Source organism: Paramormyrops kingsleyae, chromosome 17 (genome assembly GCF_048594095.1).
Source record: "Paramormyrops kingsleyae isolate MSU_618 chromosome 17, PKINGS_0.4, whole genome shotgun sequence".
Taxonomy (NCBI): Eukaryota; Metazoa; Chordata; class Actinopteri; order Osteoglossiformes; family Mormyridae; genus Paramormyrops; species Paramormyrops kingsleyae.
The window spans coordinates 19,788,393-19,812,336 of record NC_132813.1 but is presented as its reverse complement, the minus strand read 5'-3'; the positions used below and the strand labels follow the sequence as shown (position 1 = coordinate 19,812,336).

Here is a 23,944-nt window from a genome sequence, read left to right as displayed (position 1 = left end):
TTTAGTAGTTATTCTAACAAAACTGTATTTACCATAGCATAGCTTTGTAAACATAACAAACATGAAAGGTTTATATAATATTGAAAATATGATATTAATAGATATTCCGGAATTCTTTAGTTATAAATGTAATTTTAAATGTTTGTTATTCAGATCTGTGTGATGTCTTTGTCAGAAGGCAGCTTGGTTTGTTTTACGCTGCGGAGTAAATATGCTTCACACTCAGTCTGGCAGTTACGGCACCCCGGGGTTGGTGTCAGATTGGCTGCTGCAACTCCTACAATCTCAGTAAACAGGTTTATTCTGGGGTTTTATTTAAACTGAATTTCCTACTGCATTGCAATTACAATAAAAAATTATTCTATTCCACATCCTTTCCCCGTATCTTTCTCATAAATCTTCATTAAAGTTCTTTCGAGAAAAATCATTATTTGTCTGCATTACAGAATGGAGCCGCTAGATGGCAGTGACAAACCACAAGACACAGTTTTATATTCCAAGTGTCTTTGGTCCCAAGTCCAACCATTTAACCTAAGCAAGGTTACAGGTAAACTACTGTTCAAAATAAGCACAGTGTTCCTACAGTTTTATGTGAATTACAGATTCTAATTTCCTTATAGGTATTAATTTGTTTCTATTATCCCTGGATCAGAATTAAAGAGCTGACACTAACAGAAGCTGAGATAGAAATCATAGCATAGGTGGGCCAGCAGAACATCAGGTGGGCCTGTCCAATAGGAATTCACTTGGTGACAAAATTACACTAAACATTCAACCACCTAATTTTTAATCAGTTTTATTATTCAAGAACCCATGGCACTACTAAGAACAAATGAACAAAGAAAAAGGAAAAATCTATCGATGGCGCTTCTGAAACTGATATAACTATGCACACGCATAGATGCCAGACAAAATGATTTTATCGTGCTGCATCGCTGAATGGCTGGAGCCTGAGTTCCATCTTGTCGGCCGTCACACTATATGCATCTTCGTCAGTCATGACCTTTTAGAAACTGCGGAGATTTCACAGGTCCTACACAAGCCCTCCAGTCACCCTCCTCTGGGTAACAGTCACATGGTTTTTCTTCCCAGTGACCTATCAGACCTTCTATAGCAGGGGTGTCAAACTGCAGTCCTGGACGGCCGGAGCCCTGTGTAGCTTAGTTCTTTCCCCCTTCCACCACAAATGATTCAGCTCAAGAGCTGTGTGGTAATTAGCACAAGGAGTTGAATCAGGTGTGTTAAATGAGGGGAAACCCAAAAATGTGCAGGGATCTGGCCCCCCAGGACTGCAGTTTGACACCCGTGTTCTATAGTAAGTCGCACAAAGGTGAGTTTAGCTGACAGGTTGCTATAACTTGTCGATGCAGATGTTCCAGAGGTGAGCACTAAGTGAATCATACAGAGAGGGACAGAAAGAAAAGCCCTTGTATTTGGGAACCCTGTCAGCAGCCAGTGGGGAACCATCCAAGATTCAGACTGTCAGCATCTGCTTGAATGTTCCTCTGATCAAGGGCATCACCTACCTGGCACCCTGTGTTTACCATGATATACTCCTGGCTCACTGCAACCCTGTCTTGGATGGATGGATGATATGATCTGGTTTGCTTTGATTGGTTAGTGGGAATCTGAATACACATAAGTCACATACACATACTGTGTCATGACAGCAACTAAACAAACAGAACAATCACATAATTCGATGCCTTAAAAAACCATATAAAAACCTTATAAAAACCTTTATAAAACCTTTCTGAAAATCCATCAATCACTTTTTTTTTCCTCCCCAATACAGTGTTTAAAACAACAAATTTAAATTTAATCAATGGTGTTGATTCTACTGTGGCGGTGTTTCTATGGAAACTCTCCAGCCCTCAGAAGCAAGATTAAAGATACTCACTCATCCATGTGTATTAAAATTGTAGGAACTGCTGCTTATTTACATTCACATATAATTGATGAACTGTTGATAAAGCCAAGCAACTGATGAAACATATAGGCTTACCCTGCAGCGATTAGGGGATATGCAATAGCACAAATCTATCATTTGCTGGTATGACATCATATATTATATCCACATATAATATCTTTGCATATACACTGTTATTTCTCAACTGTTTAATTTACCTTTCTTTCGAACACTTTCCCTGGCTGGAGTGGTGGGGTGGGGTGGGGTGGGGTGGGGATGTGGAGCCTATGCCAAGATACATAGGATACATGCTGGACACTTTGCCAATTCATTTCAGGGAACAAATTAGAGACACCAATTAACCTGACGGCATGTCTTTGGAACGTGGAAGGAATTCTACACAATGAAGGGAGAAGATGCAAATTCCACACACACACGCGCGCACACACACACACACACACACACACACAGAGAGAGATATTAAGTATCTATATCTTTGTGGGGACTCTCCATTAACTTATATGGTCTTAACCCTAATCCAAACTATCACAACCTTAACCCTTACCCAGTCCTAACCTTAACTATAAGTAACCAAACAAAATACAAGACTGAAATTTTTAGTTTTTTGATTGCAGTCACAGATTTTTATCAAATTCAATTTCCTCTTGTTGGGAGCAAGAAAATGTCCCCACAAAGTCAACATAACAGGTTTTTAATCAATATAATATATACAACCCCCCGACACACACACACACACACATTTACAGCCACAGTGCCACCTTGTTTGAATTCGTGTTAATTACTAATAGATGTGATTTTTAGGATATTCAGTTCAAGAAACTTCGATTTGCGGGGTGTATCATAGGGTTTATTTATGATTTCATCGCCGACATTTGAACATTTACAGGGAGCCTGTGATTAGGAAAGATGGATTTAATTTTAAACGATGTCAATTTAATGTTATGCATAGTCCACATAACCCGATTTGGAAGGTGCAGATGCGTTTCACTGATTAATCTTTAGTTGTTTTAAAAAACACTAAAGTGCGGGCCCTTCATTTGTTGAATCAAATGTATTTTCTTTGTTTTAAACGTGAACAGTGACGATCGGCCCTATGCACCTGAGTGAAGGGCGTCCTTAGCACTCACAGGTGGGTAGGCGGTGCGGTGATTAGTGAGGACCCATACTGCGAGCTAAGAATCTCATTAAAAGAGGGGTAACTATAGACTAGAGAAAGTGAAGGAGACGCAAACAGGCATTCGTCTGTTGTAGGGGGGAGGTATATCCCGAGCTGTACAAATGTCATCGAGCACAGTTCAGTCGTTTGGGAAGCTGGAGGTGACTTCTCGCCCGTGCGCCTTTGGACCTTTAACAATCTGAACACATTTCCTTTGGCGCTGTTTGGGATGCCTGATGCACGGTTGTTCGGGTGTTGAGAGTACCTGGGAATAAACTGGGCAGGCGGCGGACGACGGTGGTGTGTCCGAAGGCTGCGATCCGAGAAGCGCGGCGGACTGAATACTGGCTGACAGACATGCCGACTTCTGGGAAACTTGACACCCTCGTGGTCCTGACCCTCCTTTGGGCTTGTCCAGGTACGTCTGTTTTCCGTAAGGTTTGCCGAGGTTTACACCCTAAATTGCATCCACAGGTTAGAAACTGGGAACGATTTCAAGATAATGTACCGCTCGTCCTTAACTGCAGTTTGGCATCACCTAGATCTACAACATGATCTTGAGCGTCCTCAGTTACAGGGATCCGAGGATTTTCACCGTGCGTTATAGACAAGTAATCCTAAGCAATGCCAGTTTTATAATGAATTCCTTGCATCTTCTCCTACGGGAAGTACGTTTTTAAATAGCGCAGTTTAATGAATGTGCTATTATATGTCTTAGTCAGGGTCCTTTATTGTATCCTAATTTTTAAATGGCTTATAGTGCGTTCATGTTTAACTGTTACAACTACCAGAAATTTATGTTTGATCTTTAAAGCTTGTACAATAGCAAGATGTAATTGCATGTCTTCATAAAACGGCATTCATTGTTAATTGCAAAATATCCGGTGTGAGAAAATAAGGGTTTCTACACATCTTCAGTGGGCATGATATCCCACATTTACGTCGTTTTGAATTGTCGGACATTTACCAGTTGAAGACACTGGGCAAAGCTGAGAAGGAAATGGTAATGTTTAAATTTAATGGAAAGATGAGAGAGACTAGTGACCTGAAGGTTTGTGGTAATGAGGGGCATGTACTTTGATGTAAATCCTACCTCTCAGAGGGTGTGTGTGTGTGTGTGTGTGTGTGGGGGGGGGGGGGGGGGGGGGGGGCGTTCTATATTATATTTTATGGAAATGCAATATTTGAAAAATCATCAATGTTCATTTGATGAAGCTTCACAGCTTAGTTTCAGGACTTCAGAATTGAGCAAATGTTTTAGTGCTTTCAACAGGCTTTGCAGTTAATAATAGATTCAGTCCCAATTGAGTTCTGCATTAATAAACTATTTACCTGACCATTGCAACTTAAAATATCCAGTAAAAGGGGCATATTTAGTCTGGTTGCTTCCCCTGAGTCCTCTCATTTGTTCAGTTCATTTTGCAAATGACCTGTAAAACGATACTGTGCAGTTTTTGTGATATTGCTGTAAGGTATTGGTCAGCTTCAGAAAGGAAGCTTGCTTAAGTTAATGGTTTTTGTATGACCTTCTCATTTGCACGTCTCCATAGTCCACCTTTCAAAGTCGGCAGCCTGACCTCCTCCTGGGTTCACACCGTACATCAGACCGAAGGCTTTGCTGGTTATTACACATGCAGACAGGTGGCTAGTTGTTATTCAGGTAGAACAATGACTGGTTTCTTGTATTATTTTTGAAGTAGAGGCTGCTGTGTAACTAAGTGATCCCATCATTCAGACAAACAGCCGAAATATTCCTTTCCATATATTGGTTAAGTGGTTGAATGAATGTTTCACTGTTTTGCTTAATGATGGTTCCATGCATCTGTTAAAGAATCCATACGTTATGCGATGTGCAACTTGCATGCTTTAACAAGGGAGGTCCAGTCCTTTTGTCCAGCAGGAGTGGTTATGGTTGGGGCCGGTTTTTTTTTAGGTATTCTTGGCTTGTTCCACCTGCGTGGTTAAGGCCGAGTGTGAGAGAGTGCTTTCTGTATGCTAGTGGGACTCTAAAGACCCCGGGGAAGCTGCTGACCGCTAAACAGGATCTCCTCAGATTTAATGCCAGATTTAGCGGCTTGTTTGACTAACCTCTGATTAAAAACAAGCACCAGTGTGACGTCTGATGCGTCTACGGCTCTGGCTGTGTGTGTGTGTCTCCTTTAAACCTACCCTCTATATGCAAGGACTTTTAGCTGTATTCTGACATCCTGAATGCGGAATCATCTTGGCTTTTCCCATAATTCTCCCTTTAACTTTGTAACGAAATAAATGTAACTATAGTGTACCAGCTAAAGTCAATCACTGGTGTTTAACTTTAGCAAGTCAATACTGCTGTATGCAGTGATATCCAGGGTTTTTTTTTTTTTTTTTTTTTCGTGGATTCAGATTTTCTGTCTGTGTGATGCAGGGCTGCTCTGTGGCCTCATGTCTGGCAGGGCTGGGGGTTCGAGCCTAACCGGCACAGCCTTTGTGGGGCTTTCATGTTCTCGCTAGGCTTTTGTTCCTTTCCACAGTCCAAAACCGTGCTCTTAGTCAAACTTGGTGCCTTTAATCCACCCACAGTGATTGGCAGCCTATTCCAAGATGCACATTCTGCATTTGCTGTCCCCTGCCTTGTGCCATTTCTCAGAACAAGTTCCAACCTCAACCAGACCCTGAACTGGATGGTGATGGACAGCAAAGAGGGAGGGAATAAGAAACTGTGGCGTTCTGATTTTCTTAGTTTGGATGTTTGGATGTTTGTCTTCTCTCGCCCCCATTCTTGGGGCAAACGTATTAGAGTATTTTAGCCCCCGTGTCGATACCTTCCTGCGTAACGGCATTAGCTGGTGTTCCCTGACATCGCTCTGTGTGGACGGGCTGGGTGGAGCCTAGCTGGGCCCAGGTGTGGGCTGGTCAGCACTGGGGATTTGCCGGCCGTGATCCAAGCTGAACGGCAGAACCGGGCCTGGTCGTGTGAGGCTAATGTGGGGCCCCTGGGTTGATCCAGCCCAGGACCTTGAGAGGGGCGGGGGGGGGCACACGCCTAGAGCAGCTGTTCATATCTCACAGATTAACGACATCATCTGCCCCCCCCCCCCACCTTCCAGTGCTCCCATATTTAACCAGCTGTTGACTTGAGTTACCGTGGAGCAGCTGAGTCTGGCTGGTCTGCGCCCCAGCAGGGGCTGATTCCAGTCCCTCATGTACAGCCTTGATCACACAGCTGTGCTTCAGCCCTGCCAGCTCTACATGCTCCTGTTACAGCATGAAATTGGCCTTCACATGCATCCTTAAATTAGTCCGCCACCTCCCTTGGGCAGAAAAAAAAAAAAGACCGATTTTTAATCATTAAGACCAAATTTGGCTTTTCATGCAGTTAGAATAAATGTTCCAATTCATTTTCTAATTACAATAATACAGTAGACGTAGTTTAAGTACTGCAAAGCATTTCAGTATGACCGCAGAAAGGTGATTCTCAGCGTAGTGTAGTGTTCAGTATATGGACATAGACTGAAGGTGGGTTTTTTTTCTCCCCGAGCTGTAGAGTGGTAGCTCCTGTTGCATGACCTGAATGACCTTGGGGGTGACTCTCTGTAGTATAGCACCCGATATCGTAATTAAACTCATCCGATCTTCCCACATTTTCCTCAGTCCTCAGCTTTTGTATTAAGAGCAGATTTGGTGGCGTAGATTGAGCCGTTTGTCGCTCAGGCCGCTGGGAGGTTCGGGGCCCCCGTGTGGCCATCCCGCTGTATTGCTGACTCCTGCACACATACAGCATTAAAGTGTTTGCGTTTTCCTATTTTTGGCCATAATCATGCAGCTTCTAGTCTGTGGGAGTTTCTTTCAGTTTTAATTGCTTGCTACTGTTTCAGAACAATCTGGATCTGAACAAATGTGAATCAAAGGTTATGTGCAGCTAGACGAAACAGGCTCATGAAGAGGCTGGTGTGTGTGTGTGTGTGTGTGTGTGTGTGTGTGTGTCTAAAATTAGACCAGAACTCTGCTCCAGGTGGCATACATGTGGACAATGTGACATCTCGGTTAAAATAAATGAAATCCTCAGCTGATTCAATTTCATGAAAACGTGCCTTTTTAGATGTCATTCCTAAAGAATGTCTCACATTCTGTATTGGGATTTTAGGGAATTCTTCAGCTTCTCCCCCCCCCCCCCCCCCCCATTGATTCCTGAATGTACACTGGGAATGGTAGAGGTCCTACTCTTCCTTTGCTTAATGCTTTACCTCTTCTTGAAATGCATGAAGTACAACTTAAACCATTTGACATCAATGTTGCCACCCAGTGCAAGGTAGAGAGAAATGCTTCTTGGAACTGTTTAGCTGTGTGTGTGTGTGTGTGTGTGTGTGTGTGTGTGTGTGTGTGTGTGTGTGTGTGTGGTGGACAACCCCACCCACTCCACTGTAACACTCAATTTGGTGAATTAGCAGGTAGAGAGTGATTGGCGTGTTGACCGCATGTGGCAGCTTCTGAGAGGGAGTGACCGGCCAACTCCTTCAATGCTTGAGCACTTGTTTGGTTTTCGGGGGGGGGGTCAGATTTAAGATGCCTACCCACTTGACCAGCCCTGTAGCCTCAAAGGCAGCTTGAGGGGTATAATAGGATTGATGGGCGGGGAGTCGGCTTAGTGACCTAGCCTAAGAAATCACTCACCCCACCCCACCCCACCCCACCCCACCCTGCACTGGAAAAGCTGTTGCATAGGAGTCAGCCGTTCATGGTGCTGCTACCGATCCGGCCCATTCAGCCGTGTGTGCTACTTCCTCACTGGATCCTTGGCACTACCAGCCTCCTGGTCATTTTTAGCTTATTTAGGAGATATCATTCACATCTGCTTCATTAAACTGCTGTGATACAGTGAAATCCATTTAACAATTTATGTAATATAATCCAGGGAAGGACAGCAATTGGAATTTTGTGTGAGGGCAAATTTTCCCTCCCTTATTTCATTTCATAGATCATTTGAACGCAATTAGATCTCTAATTAAGGAATAGAAAACCCTCAACAAAAGCAGTGTGCCAAAACTGTTTTTTTTCAGCAGACAAAAAGCTAAGTCTCTGGTAAAATAACACAAGTCCTGCAACTGAATTATTCATCAGACAGGTCCTGATACACCTCCACAGTTTAATTTAAGCCAACCCAGAGGCTTGCTGGTACATTAAGTGTGTGCTGCCGCTCTGATCTCATCAGTCTGTGGCTGAGCAAGATTAATGCCTTGTCTTCCTTATCTTGGATATTGACTTTTTTTTTTTTTTTGTCCTTCAAGGAGGCAACCGGAATTCCATAGAATGTATGAGAGAATCGTGAAGAGATCTGTTTAATTTTTCATCGAGGCTGCAAGTGGGCATCGGGAATTCCAAATGAAGCCTGCTGGAACCAGCACAGCAGATTTTGAAAGTGTTGTGCTCCACTGGGAGCTCTGGGTTGGCCCCTTGTGCTGCTCCACTGGGTGCTCTGGGTTGACCCCTTGTGCTGCTCCACTGGGAGCTCTGGGTTGGCCCCTTGTGCTGCTCCACTGGGAGCTCTGGGTTGGCCCCTTGTGCTGCTCCACTGGGAGCTCTGGGTTGGCCGCTTGTGCTGCTCCACTGGGAGCTCTGGGTTGGCCGCTTGTGCTGCTCCACTGGGAGCTCTGGGTTGGCCGCTTGTGCTGCTCCACTGGGAGCTCTGGGTTGGCCGCTTGTGCTGCTCCACTGGGAGCTCTGGGTTGGCCCCTTGTGCTGCTCCATCCGAAGTTGCTGCTTTTGTTCAGTGTGAAAGATGTGCGTGTGCATTCCCAGGTCTGAGATTTGGGTGTGGGTGGGGGGTGCACGCACCCCCCCATCTTGTCAACCCATTCAATTTTCCTGGATCTTTTTTTATAATCATTGAGCATTAACCTTAACTAGAAACTGTACACCCCCCCCCCCCCCCCCAAATCTTGAGCAAAAAGACAAAGCACACTTCAAATGGGTACAATGAGGGAGACACTATTTGACTTTGTGCTGAATTCTCAAATTGGCCCATTAATAAATAAATGTTTGTAATTTCACTGGTAGGTTTAACAGCAAAAGTTTTTGTTAATCTATTACATAATGATTTAAGTTACTAGCCAATTTAGCGAAATAAGTATTTGATCCCTTGGAACACATGCTTTAGTACTTGGTGGAATAACCAGTGTTTGCAAGCAGAGCTGTCAGACATTTCTTGTAGTTGGTCACCAGGTTTGTACACGGCTCAGCAGGAATTCTTATCCACCCCTCTTTGCAGACCTCCTCCAGACCAGTTTTTAGGCTGTCACTTGGACACACGAAGCTTGAGTTCCCTTCATAAGCTTTCTGTGGGATTAAGGTCCGGAGACTGGCTAGGGCGCTCCATGACCTTAATGTGCTTCTTCTTGAACCACTGCTTTGTTGCCTGGGCAGTATGCTTGCTGGAAGCCCCACCCACAATGCATTTTCAGTGCCCTGGCTGAAGGAAGGAGATTCTCATCCAAGATTTTACAGTACATGGGGCCCCGAACATCTTTCTTTCAATACTGTGCAGCTGCCCCTGTACCCTTGGCTGAAAAACACCCTTAAAGCATAATGCTTCCATCTCGATCGAGATGGTGTTCCTGGGGTTATAGTCGGCATACTTTTCCCTCCAAGCAAGCAGAGTAGAGTTGATGTCAAACAGCTCGATTTTGGTCTCATCTGACCACATCACATTTTTCCAAGCTTCATTGGAATTATTCAGGTGTTCACTGGCATACTTTAGACTTTAAACACAATGTGTTACCAATGGTTCTTTATTCATTAACAAGCTCCCCCCATGTAGTTCTGGGGTTACCCCCCCACTGTTCTTAAGATGACTGACACCGCATGACATAACATCTTCCTTGGGGCCCCAGACCGAGGGTGATTGACAGTTTATTTAGTCTCTTACATTTGTGAATAATTGCACCAACAGTTGTCACTTTCTCACCAAGCTGCCTGCTGATGGTCTTGTAGTCCATTCCACCTTTGAAGGTCAACAATCTTGTCTCTGATGTCCTTAGACAGCTCTACATATTTCCCATGGTGACAAGGTTGAAGATGTAGAGGTTAGTGACTCAAGAATACTATTTAAAAGTGATGCCATTAAATGAGAATGCTAGCTTGTTAATACTTAAGTACTATTGGTGTTGTATTACTGCACATGTACAAATAATTATTTCCCTAGATAAATGACAAATTGATTTGTACCTGTTACATAATGATTTTCCTTGTTAAACCTACCATTGAAATTATAGACTTCTCATTTCTCTACAAATGGGTCAACTTAGAATTCAACAGGGGGTCCAATAATTATTTCCCTCACTGTAACTAGATCTCCACTGAAGTACAAGTAGGCTTGGCGTAGTTTATACTCTTAACCATGATGCTTTTTAGCTGCTAATGGTTTTTTTCAGTTGGCTGGGATTCATTGATTTATTTGCAGCTTCCACAGGGAATCGGATTAAATGTGATCTCAATCAGACCACCAAGGTACTTCAGCATAGCACCTTCCACACCATGGTGACGAGAACCCCCTCCCACCCCATGCAATTAACTTAACAGCTCATTAATTTCAGCCTCTAGCGTGTGTGTGTGTGAGCGGGTTTACCTATCCTTATGGGGACATAATGTCCCATAACGTGATAAATATCCGTAAAACTCTATTTTATGAAAATCGGTGACTGCTATGAAAAAAACGTTAAAATTTTTTTAAAAATGTGTGTGTGTGTGTGTGTGTGTGTGTGTGTGTGTGAGATGAGAGTTCTCATTGTGTGTCCTTTTTTATTCTGCTTTAACAAGGCCACCGGTGGGGGGGAACTTGCACTCAGAGACAGCAGTGTCCCCCCACTTTGCCTCTCACCATCTATAACAGCGGTGCACACTGGCTGCAGTGAGCGTCTCCCTGCCATCTCTGGCCCCAAGGCGGCCCTTGCCTCGTTCAGCCACGTCTTGCGGAGCGTGTTTGCCTCTCCTGGCTCGCACATCCTGGGGGCTGCTTGGCAGACACGCGCCGCAGCCCCTCTGTCCAAAACTGCTGCCAGTGATGCCCCCCCCCCCCCGGAATTCATTTCAACAGAAACAAAACTTTAGCAGGGATTTCAGGGCCGTCTAATGAGACGGAACATGCAAGATGGCTGAAAATAACTGTCGAGATTAACCTCATGTAATCCAATTTAAAGGTGCCTCCTCAAATATTCTATATTTAAACGTTGCCTGTAGTATGTTTATTTTGTGGGGGCAGGGGGCCCAACCACTATGTGGGGGGGGGGGGGGGGAGAAATGAGGTTGGAGGATAAGCTCATGGGATGGAAGCACAGATGGATCCAGGCATTTTTCTCAAACACATTAACAGTTAGGGTTTTGTTTGCATGTCTGAATTTGTGGGCAAGTTCCATGTTAATACTTTTGCAAGATCAGGTCCTTATTTTGTCTGCAAGTTGTCAGTCTGGTTTAAGTGAAAATGGAAAATCTAAAATTAACATCCTCAATTTGAGCTAGAACCTGATTGGAGACTATTGTAATCTGCTTTAACAAAGCACATGTTGGCACCTTCATACCAATCAATGCTATGCAAGCTAACAAAGTCTACAAACATCGCAGAACCTTCTAAAATGGAAATGCAAGGTAAAATGCATGCCAAGGCATTGGCTGGGCTAGCTTAGCAGCATGCTAGCCTGGAGCCACTAAAATTGCCTTACTACTGTTGCTATGGGATTCCAGTGTCAGGTCAGTTACACAATTCACTTAAGGCTCCTTCAGCTCAGAGGCTAAATGACTTTCAACGAGCAAAAGTAGAACTTGACTTTCTCTTGAAGGTTTGCTGCCCCCTCTTGTTTGTTCTGGTGTTCTGCAGATAAGTTTGTCTTGGCTCCACATTTGAGTTGTATTTTCTGTTGAATGATTTTCCAGTATTGTGATGTTGGTTTTAAAATGCAGAATGCTCAATTTCAGTTGTCAAACTTTTGTTTGGAGGGAGAGTGTTGATTTGAGAGTTGTGGGTATTGCATTGTATATCTTTGGTTTGAACCTCTCAAGATGGATCTCTCTCATACCTGTTCTGCTGTGACTGATTCTTCCTGCGCTGCCCACGAACTCTTTGCTCTGACTTCGATTTCTCTCTACTTGTCAATACTTTGTCCATCGTGCCTCCAGCAGTGTCCCTACATGTGGCTTCTGCTTTCCAGCTGCACCATCCTACTGTCCTGGCACAGATTGTGCCAGATGAGGTCTGGGGGATTAGAACAGATTTTCCTTGTTTATTAAATCAAACAATCTCAGTGAAACGGTGCTGCAGGTTAAACCTGGCAGAACAAGTGTAGAGAGCCAAGAACACGGCATGTCTAACCATTTTACCCTCCCTCAAGGGCAGGCAGGGCCTCCCTCACAGCAAATGGGAAAACCCGACCCCCTCAGCCTGCCTGAACACAGATGGAGGAATGGCACTATGAAGATTATAGTGCTGGAAAGATTAGCAGGGGACAACTAAGCACACGGAAGTGGAAGCAATGTCGTCATCTTGCAATCACTGCAGTAGGGACTTGATCCTGTCCCCACCCCCCCCCCCCCCATCAGTCTCATTTGATCATTCAGAAGGAAAAGCAGGACGTGACTTTAAGACATGGGGATGTTCACCAGCTGAGTGAATGCATGCTAATTTCACGAGTATGAGATGGAGCTGAAGGATTTGTGGAGCGGGACTTGAAACATTCCCTGCAGTGATCGAGAAAGCATCACCACTTAAAGGCCATGTGACCTGGCCCCATTTTAAGCCCAAAATGAGAAGCTTCTCCCACAATCATATTTGCTGAGCAGGGAGTCCAAAATCTATACGGAAATCCAGGACAAATCGATAAATGGATTTACAAAAATGTCCGAGGGGGATCTGAGACAAATGGGGAGTTCTAGAACCACCTATGGTTTATGTCATTGTTTCCCAACCCAGTCCTCGGGGATCCCACAGATCCCCAAACTAGGAGGGAGCAAAACCGTGGACTGTCTGGGGCCCTCAAGGACCGGGTTGGGGAAGCGCTGGTTTCTGCAGTTGAATGGTAGCGTATGTAACCCACTTAAAACCATAAATGATATGAATTTGAATAGGAAATATAGCTAAATAGTCACTGACAAAACTAGAAAATAATTTTTGAAATTGAGTGTTTTTCAAACTTTGCTTTCATCAGAGTCCTCCATTTGCAGCAATTGCAGCCTTGTAGGCCTTGGGCATTCTAGGTGTCAGTTTGAGGTTATCTAGCAAGATTTCACCCCGTGCTTCCTGTAGCATCTTCCACAAGTTCAACTGGCTTGATGGGCACTTCTTACATACCATTCGGTCAAGCTGCTCCCATAATAGCTCAATAGCAATTGAGATCCGATGGAGTAGCCAGCACAGTCATTATACACAGAATGACGGCAGACTGCTTCTTCCCTAAATAGTTCTTGCATAGTTTGGAGCGGTGTTTGGGTCATCGTTCTATTGTAGGACAAAATTGTCTCCAGTTAAGCACGGTCCACAGGGTATGGCATGGAGTTGCAAAATGGAGTGATAGCCTTCCTTCTTCACAATCCCTTTTACCTCCTACGAATCTGCCACTTTTCCATCACCAAAGCAGCCCCAGACCATCACATTGCCCCCACCATGTTTGACGGATGTTTTTCATTTTGATCAGCGTCTCAAACGTTCTTTGTGATCTGAACACCTCAAACTTAGATGAATCTATCCACAGCACTTTATTCTTATCTTCCTCTGTCCAGTGTGTGTTCATTTGCCAATCTTTTTTCTTTTTATTGGTCATTGAGGTATGGCTTTTTCTTTGCACGTCTGCCTAGCAGGCCAGCATCCCAGAGTTACCTCTTCACTGTTGACGTCCTGACTGGTCTTTTGCGGGTATTATTTAATGAAGCTGCCAGTTGAAGACCTACGAGCTTCTCTGTTTCCCAAACTACATACTCTAATGCATTTATCCTCCCTCTCCTCTTTCTGCTGTGGTTAGGGCCAGTTTGCACTGCTCCATGAAGGCAGCAGTACACAGCATTGCACGAGATCTTCAGTTTCCTGGCAATTTCTCACATATTCTCAAATAGCCTTCATTTCTCAGAACAACAATAGACTGACGAGTTTCAGAAGAAAGTTCTTTGTTTCTGACCATTTTGAACTTGTAATCAAACTTGCAATTGCTGATGCTCCAGATACTGAACTAGTCCAAAGAAGGCCAGTTTTTTTTTTCTTCTCTAATCAGCACAACAATATTCATCTGTGCTAACATAATTGCAAAAGGGTCTTCTAATGATCAATTAACCTTTTAAAATGATCAACTTGCATTAGCAAACGCAACATTCCACTGGAACACAGGACTAATTGTTGCTAATGGGCCTCTGTACACCTATGTGGATATTGCATCAAAAAAACGGCCATTTCCAGCTGTGTCATCTACGATATTTCTAAGTGACCCCAAACTTCTGAACGGTAATGTGTTTTTAGAATTACTTATCAGAATCGCTGTGTATAAACTTAGAAATCAGAAGTCTAATTGTGAAATGCTGGATGAGTTTTGGAAAATGTCATTAATGTGAATATAATTTGTCAGTGTGAACTTGGGTATATGGTAAGTTTAAATGAATACATAATTTGATTTGACTCGGGATGTGATCAGAGGCATATCAAATTGAAAGTCTAACAATATAGCCTCCAGGAGGAGCTCTTCTGCTTATAATCCTTCATACTCCACAGGTGATTCCCAAAGAGTAGAGATGCCAAGAATGGATGTGGAAGTAGTCAAGGGCCAGATGGTCGTCCTTCAAGCCTGGTACAGCCCCACATCCGACATCAGCAAGAACACTGTCATCTGGAACTTCATGGCCAACGACTCCAAGCAGGTGAGTATGAAGGTTATGTAGAAATGATGGATCAGGTTAAGTTGTCTGAAAATGGGACAGACCTTACCTCCAACATCTCAGGAGGCCAACCATCAACCATCATTTTCATAATTTTAGAGTAATTTAATCCCAACTTAAAATGCTAACATTTTAGCAATATGTTAAGATTCTATGCCAGAATCTTAACAGCAGGAAGGGTATCTTGTATGGAGCTTCTATTTGTTTACCTCTATGCCCTTTTGCTGTCAAATTCTGCTCAGGTTCATGCAAGACAAACAAATGTAAAATCTATTTCCCCAGGCTTTAGCCTCCAGGACAGACTCGCCTTATTCCATTTCAGGTATCCTTTTTTTGTGAGGGTCACTTTCTGTTAAATCTTTCAGGATTGTTCTATAAAGAGCAAAGGACCAAATTAGGGGCGTATATCATGAGGCCATTCTTAAAAGCAAGGTGGTTACATCCACCTTAAGCTAAATTGACATCTACATTTTCAGTGAATGAATAAATTTTTTTTCACTTGAATTCAAGCAGTAAAAAATATATAAAACTGAATTGGTATACAATTACGTTCATGAAGATGTCTTGATCATCCGCTTTTATTTATTCTTAATTGCTTCAGTTAACATCTATTGAATTTCACTTTCTCTGTGGTATCTGCATCAGTGTTATGCAGGTTTCAAGCATCCACTTTAAAGTAGCATCGTGTAGCCATGGCATGGATACTGATGGTGAATTCCCACGTGACCCTGCTCTTCAGGTCATCTCGTATAGCTCTGGCCAGATCGGCATTGGGAGTCCGGAGTTCCGAAGTCGAGTGGGCTTTGCCCTCTCCATGCCCTCCACCAACCTGTCCATCTTCATCAACAACACGCAGGAGGCCGACACGGGCCGCTATCTCTGCAACGTCATCGTTCCGGGGGCCCCTGGCCTTTCTGGCGAGCTCAGCCTAAACGTCAAGGGTACCCTTCATGATTTTTAACATGTGCGGTTATGTGTCACTTAACACCCTTCCACACAATGTTCAATTCCCATATAAAGTCTCGTAAGGTTTAAATGGTTGAAATATCCTAATCACCTAATGGCACATGGGCGCAAGTGGCCATCGTGCACCACATATAGCCAGTGTGAACAAAGTGGCTGCACTGCCAGCCATATAACTGTGCAGAACATATCTAACTTAATACCTGTAACACCTGACAGTGATATGCATTTACTGTGTGTTTTAATGTTTACTCTGGCCATTTAGGCAGTCCGGGTACAGAATAGGTGCAGTATGCTGTATAGCAGTGGTTTTCAACCTGTGGGCCGCGGCCCCCTAGTGGGCCGCGACGGTATTGCAGGGGGGCCGCCAATTATTATTAACAGAAATTGTAATATTGTTAATATAATAAATGTCTAGTCAAAATCAAATAAATCATAATTTGATATATAATGAAATAAATTACCAGTTTATTCAATAAAGACAATTAACAGCCTTGCTTCCGAGTACTTAGTTAACCCGACACAAAAAGCGGGATCGTTTAAATTCTTTTGCAGTGGGCCGCGGAAACATATGTGTTTGGCTGTGTGGGCCGTGAGTTAAAAAAGGTTGGGAACCACTGCTGTATAGGTTTGTATACAGTGCATATGATGTTTGCATAATGTCCATATCGCCTAACTTTGTCTTGGATAAAATGTAACCCAGACGTTAAGCAATACATATCCTATCTTTAAACGGTACAACTTGACATTTCTCAGAAGATCCGTGGTATTAACTGTCTAAATTTATGTGAAATTTATACCCCCCCCACCCCCCCCCCCCCCCAAGCTCTGACATTCAGGAAGGGGTTGATATTGTAACATCTTCATGTCCTTATGAATATTTGGCTCTCGGGAAGGGTTTTGAACATGTGAGGGTCCTATAATGATGGTAGTCATGATGCAGGTGCTCCTCTGCCTGGCCTCTCTAGTGCCCCCTTCGGTCCCTGTGTGCGAGATGACAGGCAGACCAGTGCTGAGGGGCAACGTGACCCTGAACTGCAGATCCACTGCTGGAAAGCCTGCACCTCACTACAAGTGGACCAAGAGCGCCCCATTGGCCGAGGTTTTCTTTTCACCCACACAAAGTGAGTATGCTTTCTTCCTCTGCATTCAGGTAGCATCCCTGCCTATTGTACCCCCCTCTCGTGGGTAAACGGGAGCATCTGGAAATCCTAAATACCCAACCAATCACAACCGGCCTAGGCTAGTGTTTCTCAATCCTGTTCCTGGATACCACCTGCCAGGTCAAACCCACACTGCTTCCAACCTACTACCTTCATTATAAGACCATTAAACACCTGATACTTAGGTCAGGCTGGAGTGAGAACCTCCTGGCTGGCAGGTGGTTCTCCAGGAGCAGGTATCATGATCAGGACCTGCTAAATTCTGGGCTGTTTTGACAGCAGTCATTTATACTGGCAATTTCCATTAAATGATTCATGGCAGCACAGACTATAAAGGTCAATTACAGATGTTTATTGAAATGGACAGGCAATCGGGGGGGCAGACACTTCTGATTCGATCATGGCGATGAAATGTAGTGAGCAGAGCCTCATTGCATGTTGATGTGATTCTGAGCTATATTCCAGACCTTGGCAATTGTCTGACCTGACCCCTCCTGAAGAGAGTGGATCGATGCGCTGCGGCTTCCCCGCGGCGGGGGCCTGGCTGGCTAGCTGACAGTGGGAGGGGTACATCCTCTGTGGGATTAGAAGCTCATTTTTCCTCTTTTGAAGGTCCATCGACAGTTTAATACGTTTCTGCTTCTGGCTTTTGATACCGGAGGGAGAGAGAAGCAAACAAAACCAATCCTTTAAAAAAAAGTCGTACGGGGAGACTTATTTTTTGCCACTCTAAAAATAAGATGTCTTGTACCTTTTTAGCTCTCATTAATCTTTTAGCTTTCTGTCCTCGGTGGTAGAAACTGGGTATAGTGTTGGTCAGTTCCTGTCCCATGATCCTTCATACTCTCCCCATCTCATGCTCAGTGTCACTGTCGCTTTTGTTTTCTGTGTGCGCACAGCCCGGAGAGCCTGTCCTCAGCCCCTGCTTGTGCTGGGGTATCTGGGTAAGGGATTGTCAGCTCTCCGTCTTCCCATTATGCCTGTGACCACAGCTGCTCTTCTCGGTCATAGGGGTTAGCCAGGCCAGCCGTAAATCCCTTTCATCAGAACTTCTGCCAGGTGACCAGGTGACCTCCAGCTGTGCCCATAGACTGTTGCCCATTTTTCATATTGATTAGCCAAGCAGAAGAAACAGACGAGTATAAAACATGAAATTCAGTGGCTGTATAGCACGCCACTTATTAGTTAGTCTTAGTGCAGGGGTGGCCAGTCTTATCCGCAAAGGGCCGCTGTGTTTGCGGGTTTTCGCTGCAGCTCCCTAATTACACTAATTAGAGGACTGATTGGCTGAGGAGTCCTCACACCTGGGTTGGAACACCTGACCTAAAGGTTACCCCAAAAACCTGCATACACACCAGCCCTTTGCAGATGAGATTGGCCACCGCTGTCTTAGTGCCTGTGATTGTTGGTGTGAGACCCTATTAGAAGAGCCAATTTGGGAGCCTCACAATTGCAACTGGTCAGGCTAGTCAGGTTCTCTTTAGACGCTATGAAACAAACTTGCTGTGTGATTCGTAGAGTGACTTGTGTGTCCTGCTTGCATTTAAGGGTTTATGTAGCTTAGTAATGGATGAACTTCTACTTGAAATCGCTTGTGTGTCCGAGTTACCTGTCCACCCTCTTTTTGTGTGGCTAGAAATGCTTTATACTCCAAGACCTAGGCCTGGCAAGATAATTACTTTTGTTGTACAACTGATTCAACTCCTTGCACCTCCAGGCAGATAGTCATTTTAACACCATTTTATGCCACTGATACAATATTGCAAATACACCCTTTGAAGGAGCAATAAACTTAGGAATATTGAGACATTGGGATGTCAATGTAAATATCCTTATAAAAAAAAATTAAACTGAAAAATAGATGAAATGGGCACTGAGGCTCTAACAAAAATTACCCTAAATATTAAACATTGGGGTATACACAGTCATTCATTCCTTAAGAGGAAAAATACTACCAACCCAGTTGTGCGGAATCTCAGGTCAGCGACCAAAATGACCCTCGATCGGTCATTGGCCAGGGAAAAGTAACAGGAAGTAAGAAATCAGTCTGACAAACTGTACGTAAGTGCCTTCTCTACCCTCAATGATCAGAATGATAAAATGGTTAGTGGATTTGAAGACAGTCCTGAAATACCAACATTTATGATTTCTTGTTAAAGGATTATATGGACTCCCAGATGGATACAAGCCAAAATGAAATGTTTGTACTGCAGCACCATACACTCGTGTGCATTTGAGGACAGTTTTGCTTTTTTAATTTTTCTATTTGAAATCCTTTTTGGTTGCATTCATTTTTTAATTATAACTAAGTCTAGTTATTTAGATTTGTCATTTTAGTTCTAGGGATAAATGGAAGGTTGTAGGACTTTGCTGGCCACTGCAAAATGTCATAATGCAGTGCAGTTGGTTGTTTCTATAGTTGAAGCACACTGTATGAGAGACGCAAGAGCAATCATTTCTTTAGCTAAACAGTATTTCAAAATGATAATGACAAGTGTGTTATTTCGGTTGGTTTCAGAAGCAGCATTGTCATTTAGTTGCTGTTTTTTCCGAATTTCAGTTTATGGAAGTGTTTTTAACAATATTGCACGATAAGCCAATGTAATTATCATGACAGGCTGACCAAGACCACAGTTTAAAGCGTCAGTATATGAAATAGTTTGTGGCTGCATGTGTGCTTCAGCTATCTGGTTGAGCTATACTTTGCTGGAACTGAAACCTCTTTAAAGCAGATCTCTGGAGTGTAGTATTGATGTTATCACAAAATTGACTTGTGAAGTGTCAAATCTGAAGCTTGCCCTGTTAAGGGAATCCTTTGGTCTCCTATGCTTAATTTAGTGTGAATCTTAAATGCTAAATATGAACTGGCATGGAGAGAATCACATGGTTCAGCTCCCTTGGACACCTGAAATTGCCCATCCCTGCTCCATGCCTAAAGAGGGCGCTATCGCACCAAATTCTGCTGGGCCAGGTGCTTCAGGTGCTGAAGGTGACTCACTGGGGTCTTCTTGCAGATGAGAAGCAGGGCACCCTGCGTCTCAGTAACCTCAGCCAAGCCATGTCCGGGAAGTATGTGTGCCGAGCCAGCAACACGGCTGGAGCCGAGAGCTGCTACATCAACCTGGAGGTGTCTGCCCGTAAGTACACGCGGTACACACGTCCACTTCTGATTGGATGACCAATTCAGATAGTTTAATCTTGTGCTGGTGTCATAGCAACCAATGCAGGTATGATTGCTGGAGCCGCTTTTGGATCCATCCTGGGCCTGGTGGCCATCATCATCTTCCTGGTTTTTATTGTGAGGAAGAAGAGGGGGGAAAATGATGAAGACATGGCTAATGAAATCAAGTAAGTACTTGGTCACATGCACAGTGGTGTGGTGTGTTTTTGTGACTTTCTCCTATATAAATAGTGATGTCCTGACCACCTTGTGGGAAAGAAGCTAAGGAGATCCAGAAATGTTTCACTGTCTGTAGCTGTGATATGGTGTAGCCTATATGGTGATCCTTGGTTACTGTGGACAGTTCCTCCATCAGCCTGTAGGTGCCAGACTGTCGTTTGCAGGCTTTTGCTCCACACTCTATACAGTAAAACCCTGTTATAGTGGACTCTCTTATAACAGAATATCATGTATAACGGATGAGGTCCGCTGGTCCTGGCCGTGCGCCTTTACGAACATGCAGAAAAAGCATCGGATATAGCGGACTCGCTTATAACGGACAAACAATTTGGTCCCCAGGGCCGCTTTTAGCTGTAGTTTCATTCGGCTATAACGGACATGCGCATCAGTAGTTATTTTCAAAATGGCTGAAGTCTGCTACGAAGCGTCATTCTATTTAAAATGTGAAATCCGTTCCTTTAATTGAAACAAAGAAAATGCAAGCGGATATTGTACGTCACTATGGTATAAGTAAATCTACGGCTAGTGACATCTAGAGTAACCGTGAGAAGTACAAGTACGAGAATTTGCGTACAGTACGACATAATGCTTTAGAACATTTTAGTTTTTTGTATGGTATTAGAATGCCTCGTCATTTGCTATACATTCGTTCACTACAGTAGTAAGAAAACAAGACACAAGTGTTTCACAAAAAACAAAACTGATGATGTTGCAATAGGTGAAATACAGTAAATAGTGGGATTACTACATGTACAAAATAATAAACTATCGCTGGAGTGTGGCATGAGTGTCCTGTAGTTGTGTTCTGGGCATACAGCAACTCTGGATATAACGGACTGTTTTGCCAGGTCCCTTGAAGTCTGTTATAACGGGATTTTACTGTATTGCACTTTATTTTCCCCCTCAGCTTGGCTTCATTGTTGGCTTGATTTGCATTTCTGGCCAATATGTTCAGTTTAATAAAGTGACTTTTTAAAAATCAGAACCATGTGTGTATCCCATTAACTACTGGTCACTTATGAACTCAATGCAGCTTTTTAAAGTGCTGAGCAACTTTGTAATTCCTCACTTGAGGCAGTGAAGACACTGAGCTATAATGAATTACCAACCCTGTGTAAAAGAGAAACTTACTGGACTGGGTGATACAGCCAAACATCAATATAGATAATTCTCAATATATTGACTTGAATTACTTCAATGCTCCATTTTTGCTTAAAATTCCTTTAAATTGTCAAACTGCAGTCCTGGACGGCCGGAGCCCTATGTAGCTTAGTTTTTTCCCTGTTCCACCACAAATGATTCAGCTCAAGAGGTGCAAGGAGTTGAATCACGTGTGTTAAATGAGGAGAGAACCAAAAATGTGCAGGGCTCCGGCCCCCCAAGACTGGAGTTTGACACCCCTGCTTTGATTCAGAACATGAATAAAGGTGTCAAACTTAATTGACTGCAAACTGACATCTTCGTATGAAACCAGCGGCACCATTTGTTGCTAAGGGTTTTTTTTTCTATGACTGCATTGCTGTTCGAATGGGTTTGACTTAAGGCTGACAACTTCTGGCAAATATCACTATTTTCAGAGATTTTCACAATATTGAAATTTGTCACAATATTCTAAACTTCACCTGTAGAAAACAGTAACATGAAAAACACAAACCCTGTCATATCATGAGCATGTGACCAGATATAATATGTCAAAGTCATACCTTGACCTGGACTTCTGTAAAAATAGTGCATTAACTGTTAATTACGCAAGAAAAGAAGTGTTAAGGCTATCACTTTACTGAGAATATTCAAATTGATGATACGAATGTTCATAATCATGAAATTTTATCTAATGCCCAGCCCTAAGAAATTAAAAACCTTACTTGCATCGTTAAATTAATACTGATGAGCAGAAAAATAACTCTGTACATGTGCCAGTTGATATTTTCACAAAGCTACCAGGAATGTGCAGAAACTTGAAGTAGGAATATGTCAGTACTTGTTGCAATTCAAAGGCAGGACTTCCTAGATAGGAGTGAGTACAGCTCCATGCCCTCTGGTCATGACGGATAGGGCCAGTAAGTGGGCAGCAGCTGTTAAGCTAATCAGTTCATGAGAGGAGCAGCTCATTAACCTCAGGAAGAGAGGACAGGATACAATATGGCACACAACATAAGCAGACTTACGCTAGAAGGCTGGTTAATTAAACGGCAGAAGCCTAAGCAGGAAACTCACCTGTTTCTGTCAGGGAGGACGCTCTGGCTCCCAGGCGAGTCTCCTGGGCGAGAAGCGGAGTGGGCACGGACGACACCTCCAAGAACGGCACCCTGTCCTCCACGGCTGGCAGACGCCAGCCAGAAAACCGCTACCCCCACATGCTGGTGTCCAACGGCGGTGCGGTCACGGCGACGGGCAGCTGTGCGGGCTACCGGCTGCAGCTTCAGGACCCCAGCGTGCTGCAGGGCCTGCCGGGGTACACTGCCAGCGGCAGCCTGCCCCGCCTGCCCCCCATGGTTCCACAGCACAACAAGCCCATGCTCAGAACTGCCCCAGCCCAACCTCAGGCCCCCTCCAGCACCATCAGCCACGCAGCCATGGCCCAGATGGCCAAGGTGCCCGTCACGGTGCCCGCTCGCAGCCAGGCAGGCTCTCTGGTGTAACAGTCGGGCCCCGGCAAAGTAAAAAACAGAACGTTTTGAGATGACAGCCCTTAAGACAGTGAGAGGTACAGAATAGCAAGATTGCAGCAATGCAAATGACTTGTATCTGGTGTATCCTGATTCAGAAAACGTTTTTATATTAAAAATGTATTTAATACAGAGTACAAAATACCACTTATTTAACATTACTTACAATAGCTACACAATTTTTAAAACCGTGTCCTGTGGAAGATTTGTACTTGCTGCTTTTCCTTGTGAAAAACCACTTTTATAAAACAGACCTATGAAATGGACTTGAATGAATTAAGTGTTCTTGTTTAGTTCCAATTGATGTTCGTTGTGACATGCTGTGTTTAAGGGAGGACAGAGGCTGGGTCTCAGACACTGTGTCCAATGCGAGGAGGTTACATGTGAAATATAGTGAAACAACACTGGCCCCAGTCTGTTGGAACCAAAATGTGATTAAATACAATGATCACACTGACAAATAAAATTTGTATTGCAATTTAACACTCGCGTCTGTACTGGCAAATCCCACAATTTAGATACAAAAACCTCTGAACGCACTATTGAAATGTAAGTTATGAGTCTCAAAACTTAACATGAGACTTTGGTAACTCTCAAAGAGAAAATGGCAGCAATGAAAAATGTAAAATACTAAAAATTAGAAAGTAGAATACAAGATGAGGTAAAAAAAAAAAACTGCATTTAAAACAGGTATTGCATGCATTATAGCAATTGTATTTATATTGCACACATTATTGTAATTGCACTTATGAAGTGTAACAAATTACATTCACATTGCAA

The 23,944-nt window shown here is 43.5% G+C and overlaps 1 protein-coding gene across 2 annotated transcripts; it reads left to right on the top strand.

The window, feature by feature from the left end:
• Window positions 1-3,146: 3,146 nt before the first annotated feature.
• esamb (endothelial cell adhesion molecule b) lies at window positions 3,147-23,785 on the top strand. Of its 2 annotated transcripts, none has more exons than XM_023826114.2 (7): window positions 3,147-3,504; window positions 14,806-14,951; window positions 15,709-15,910; window positions 16,901-17,056; window positions 20,110-20,232; window positions 20,311-20,443; window positions 22,726-23,781. In XM_023826114.2, the coding sequence occupies exons 1-7, from the start codon at window positions 3,444-3,446 to the stop codon at window positions 23,135-23,137; spliced, it is 1,233 nt and encodes a 410-aa protein (XP_023681882.2). In that variant the 5' UTR covers window positions 3,147-3,443; the 3' UTR covers window positions 23,138-23,781. The 2 variants fall into 2 exon arrangements, with proteins under 2 accessions (XP_023681882.2, XP_023681883.2); XM_023826115.2 differs by lacking the exon at window positions 3,147-3,504 and adding an exon at window positions 4,031-4,089 and having other exon boundaries at window positions 22,726-23,785.
• The last annotated feature ends 159 nt before the right edge of the window (window positions 23,786-23,944 follow it).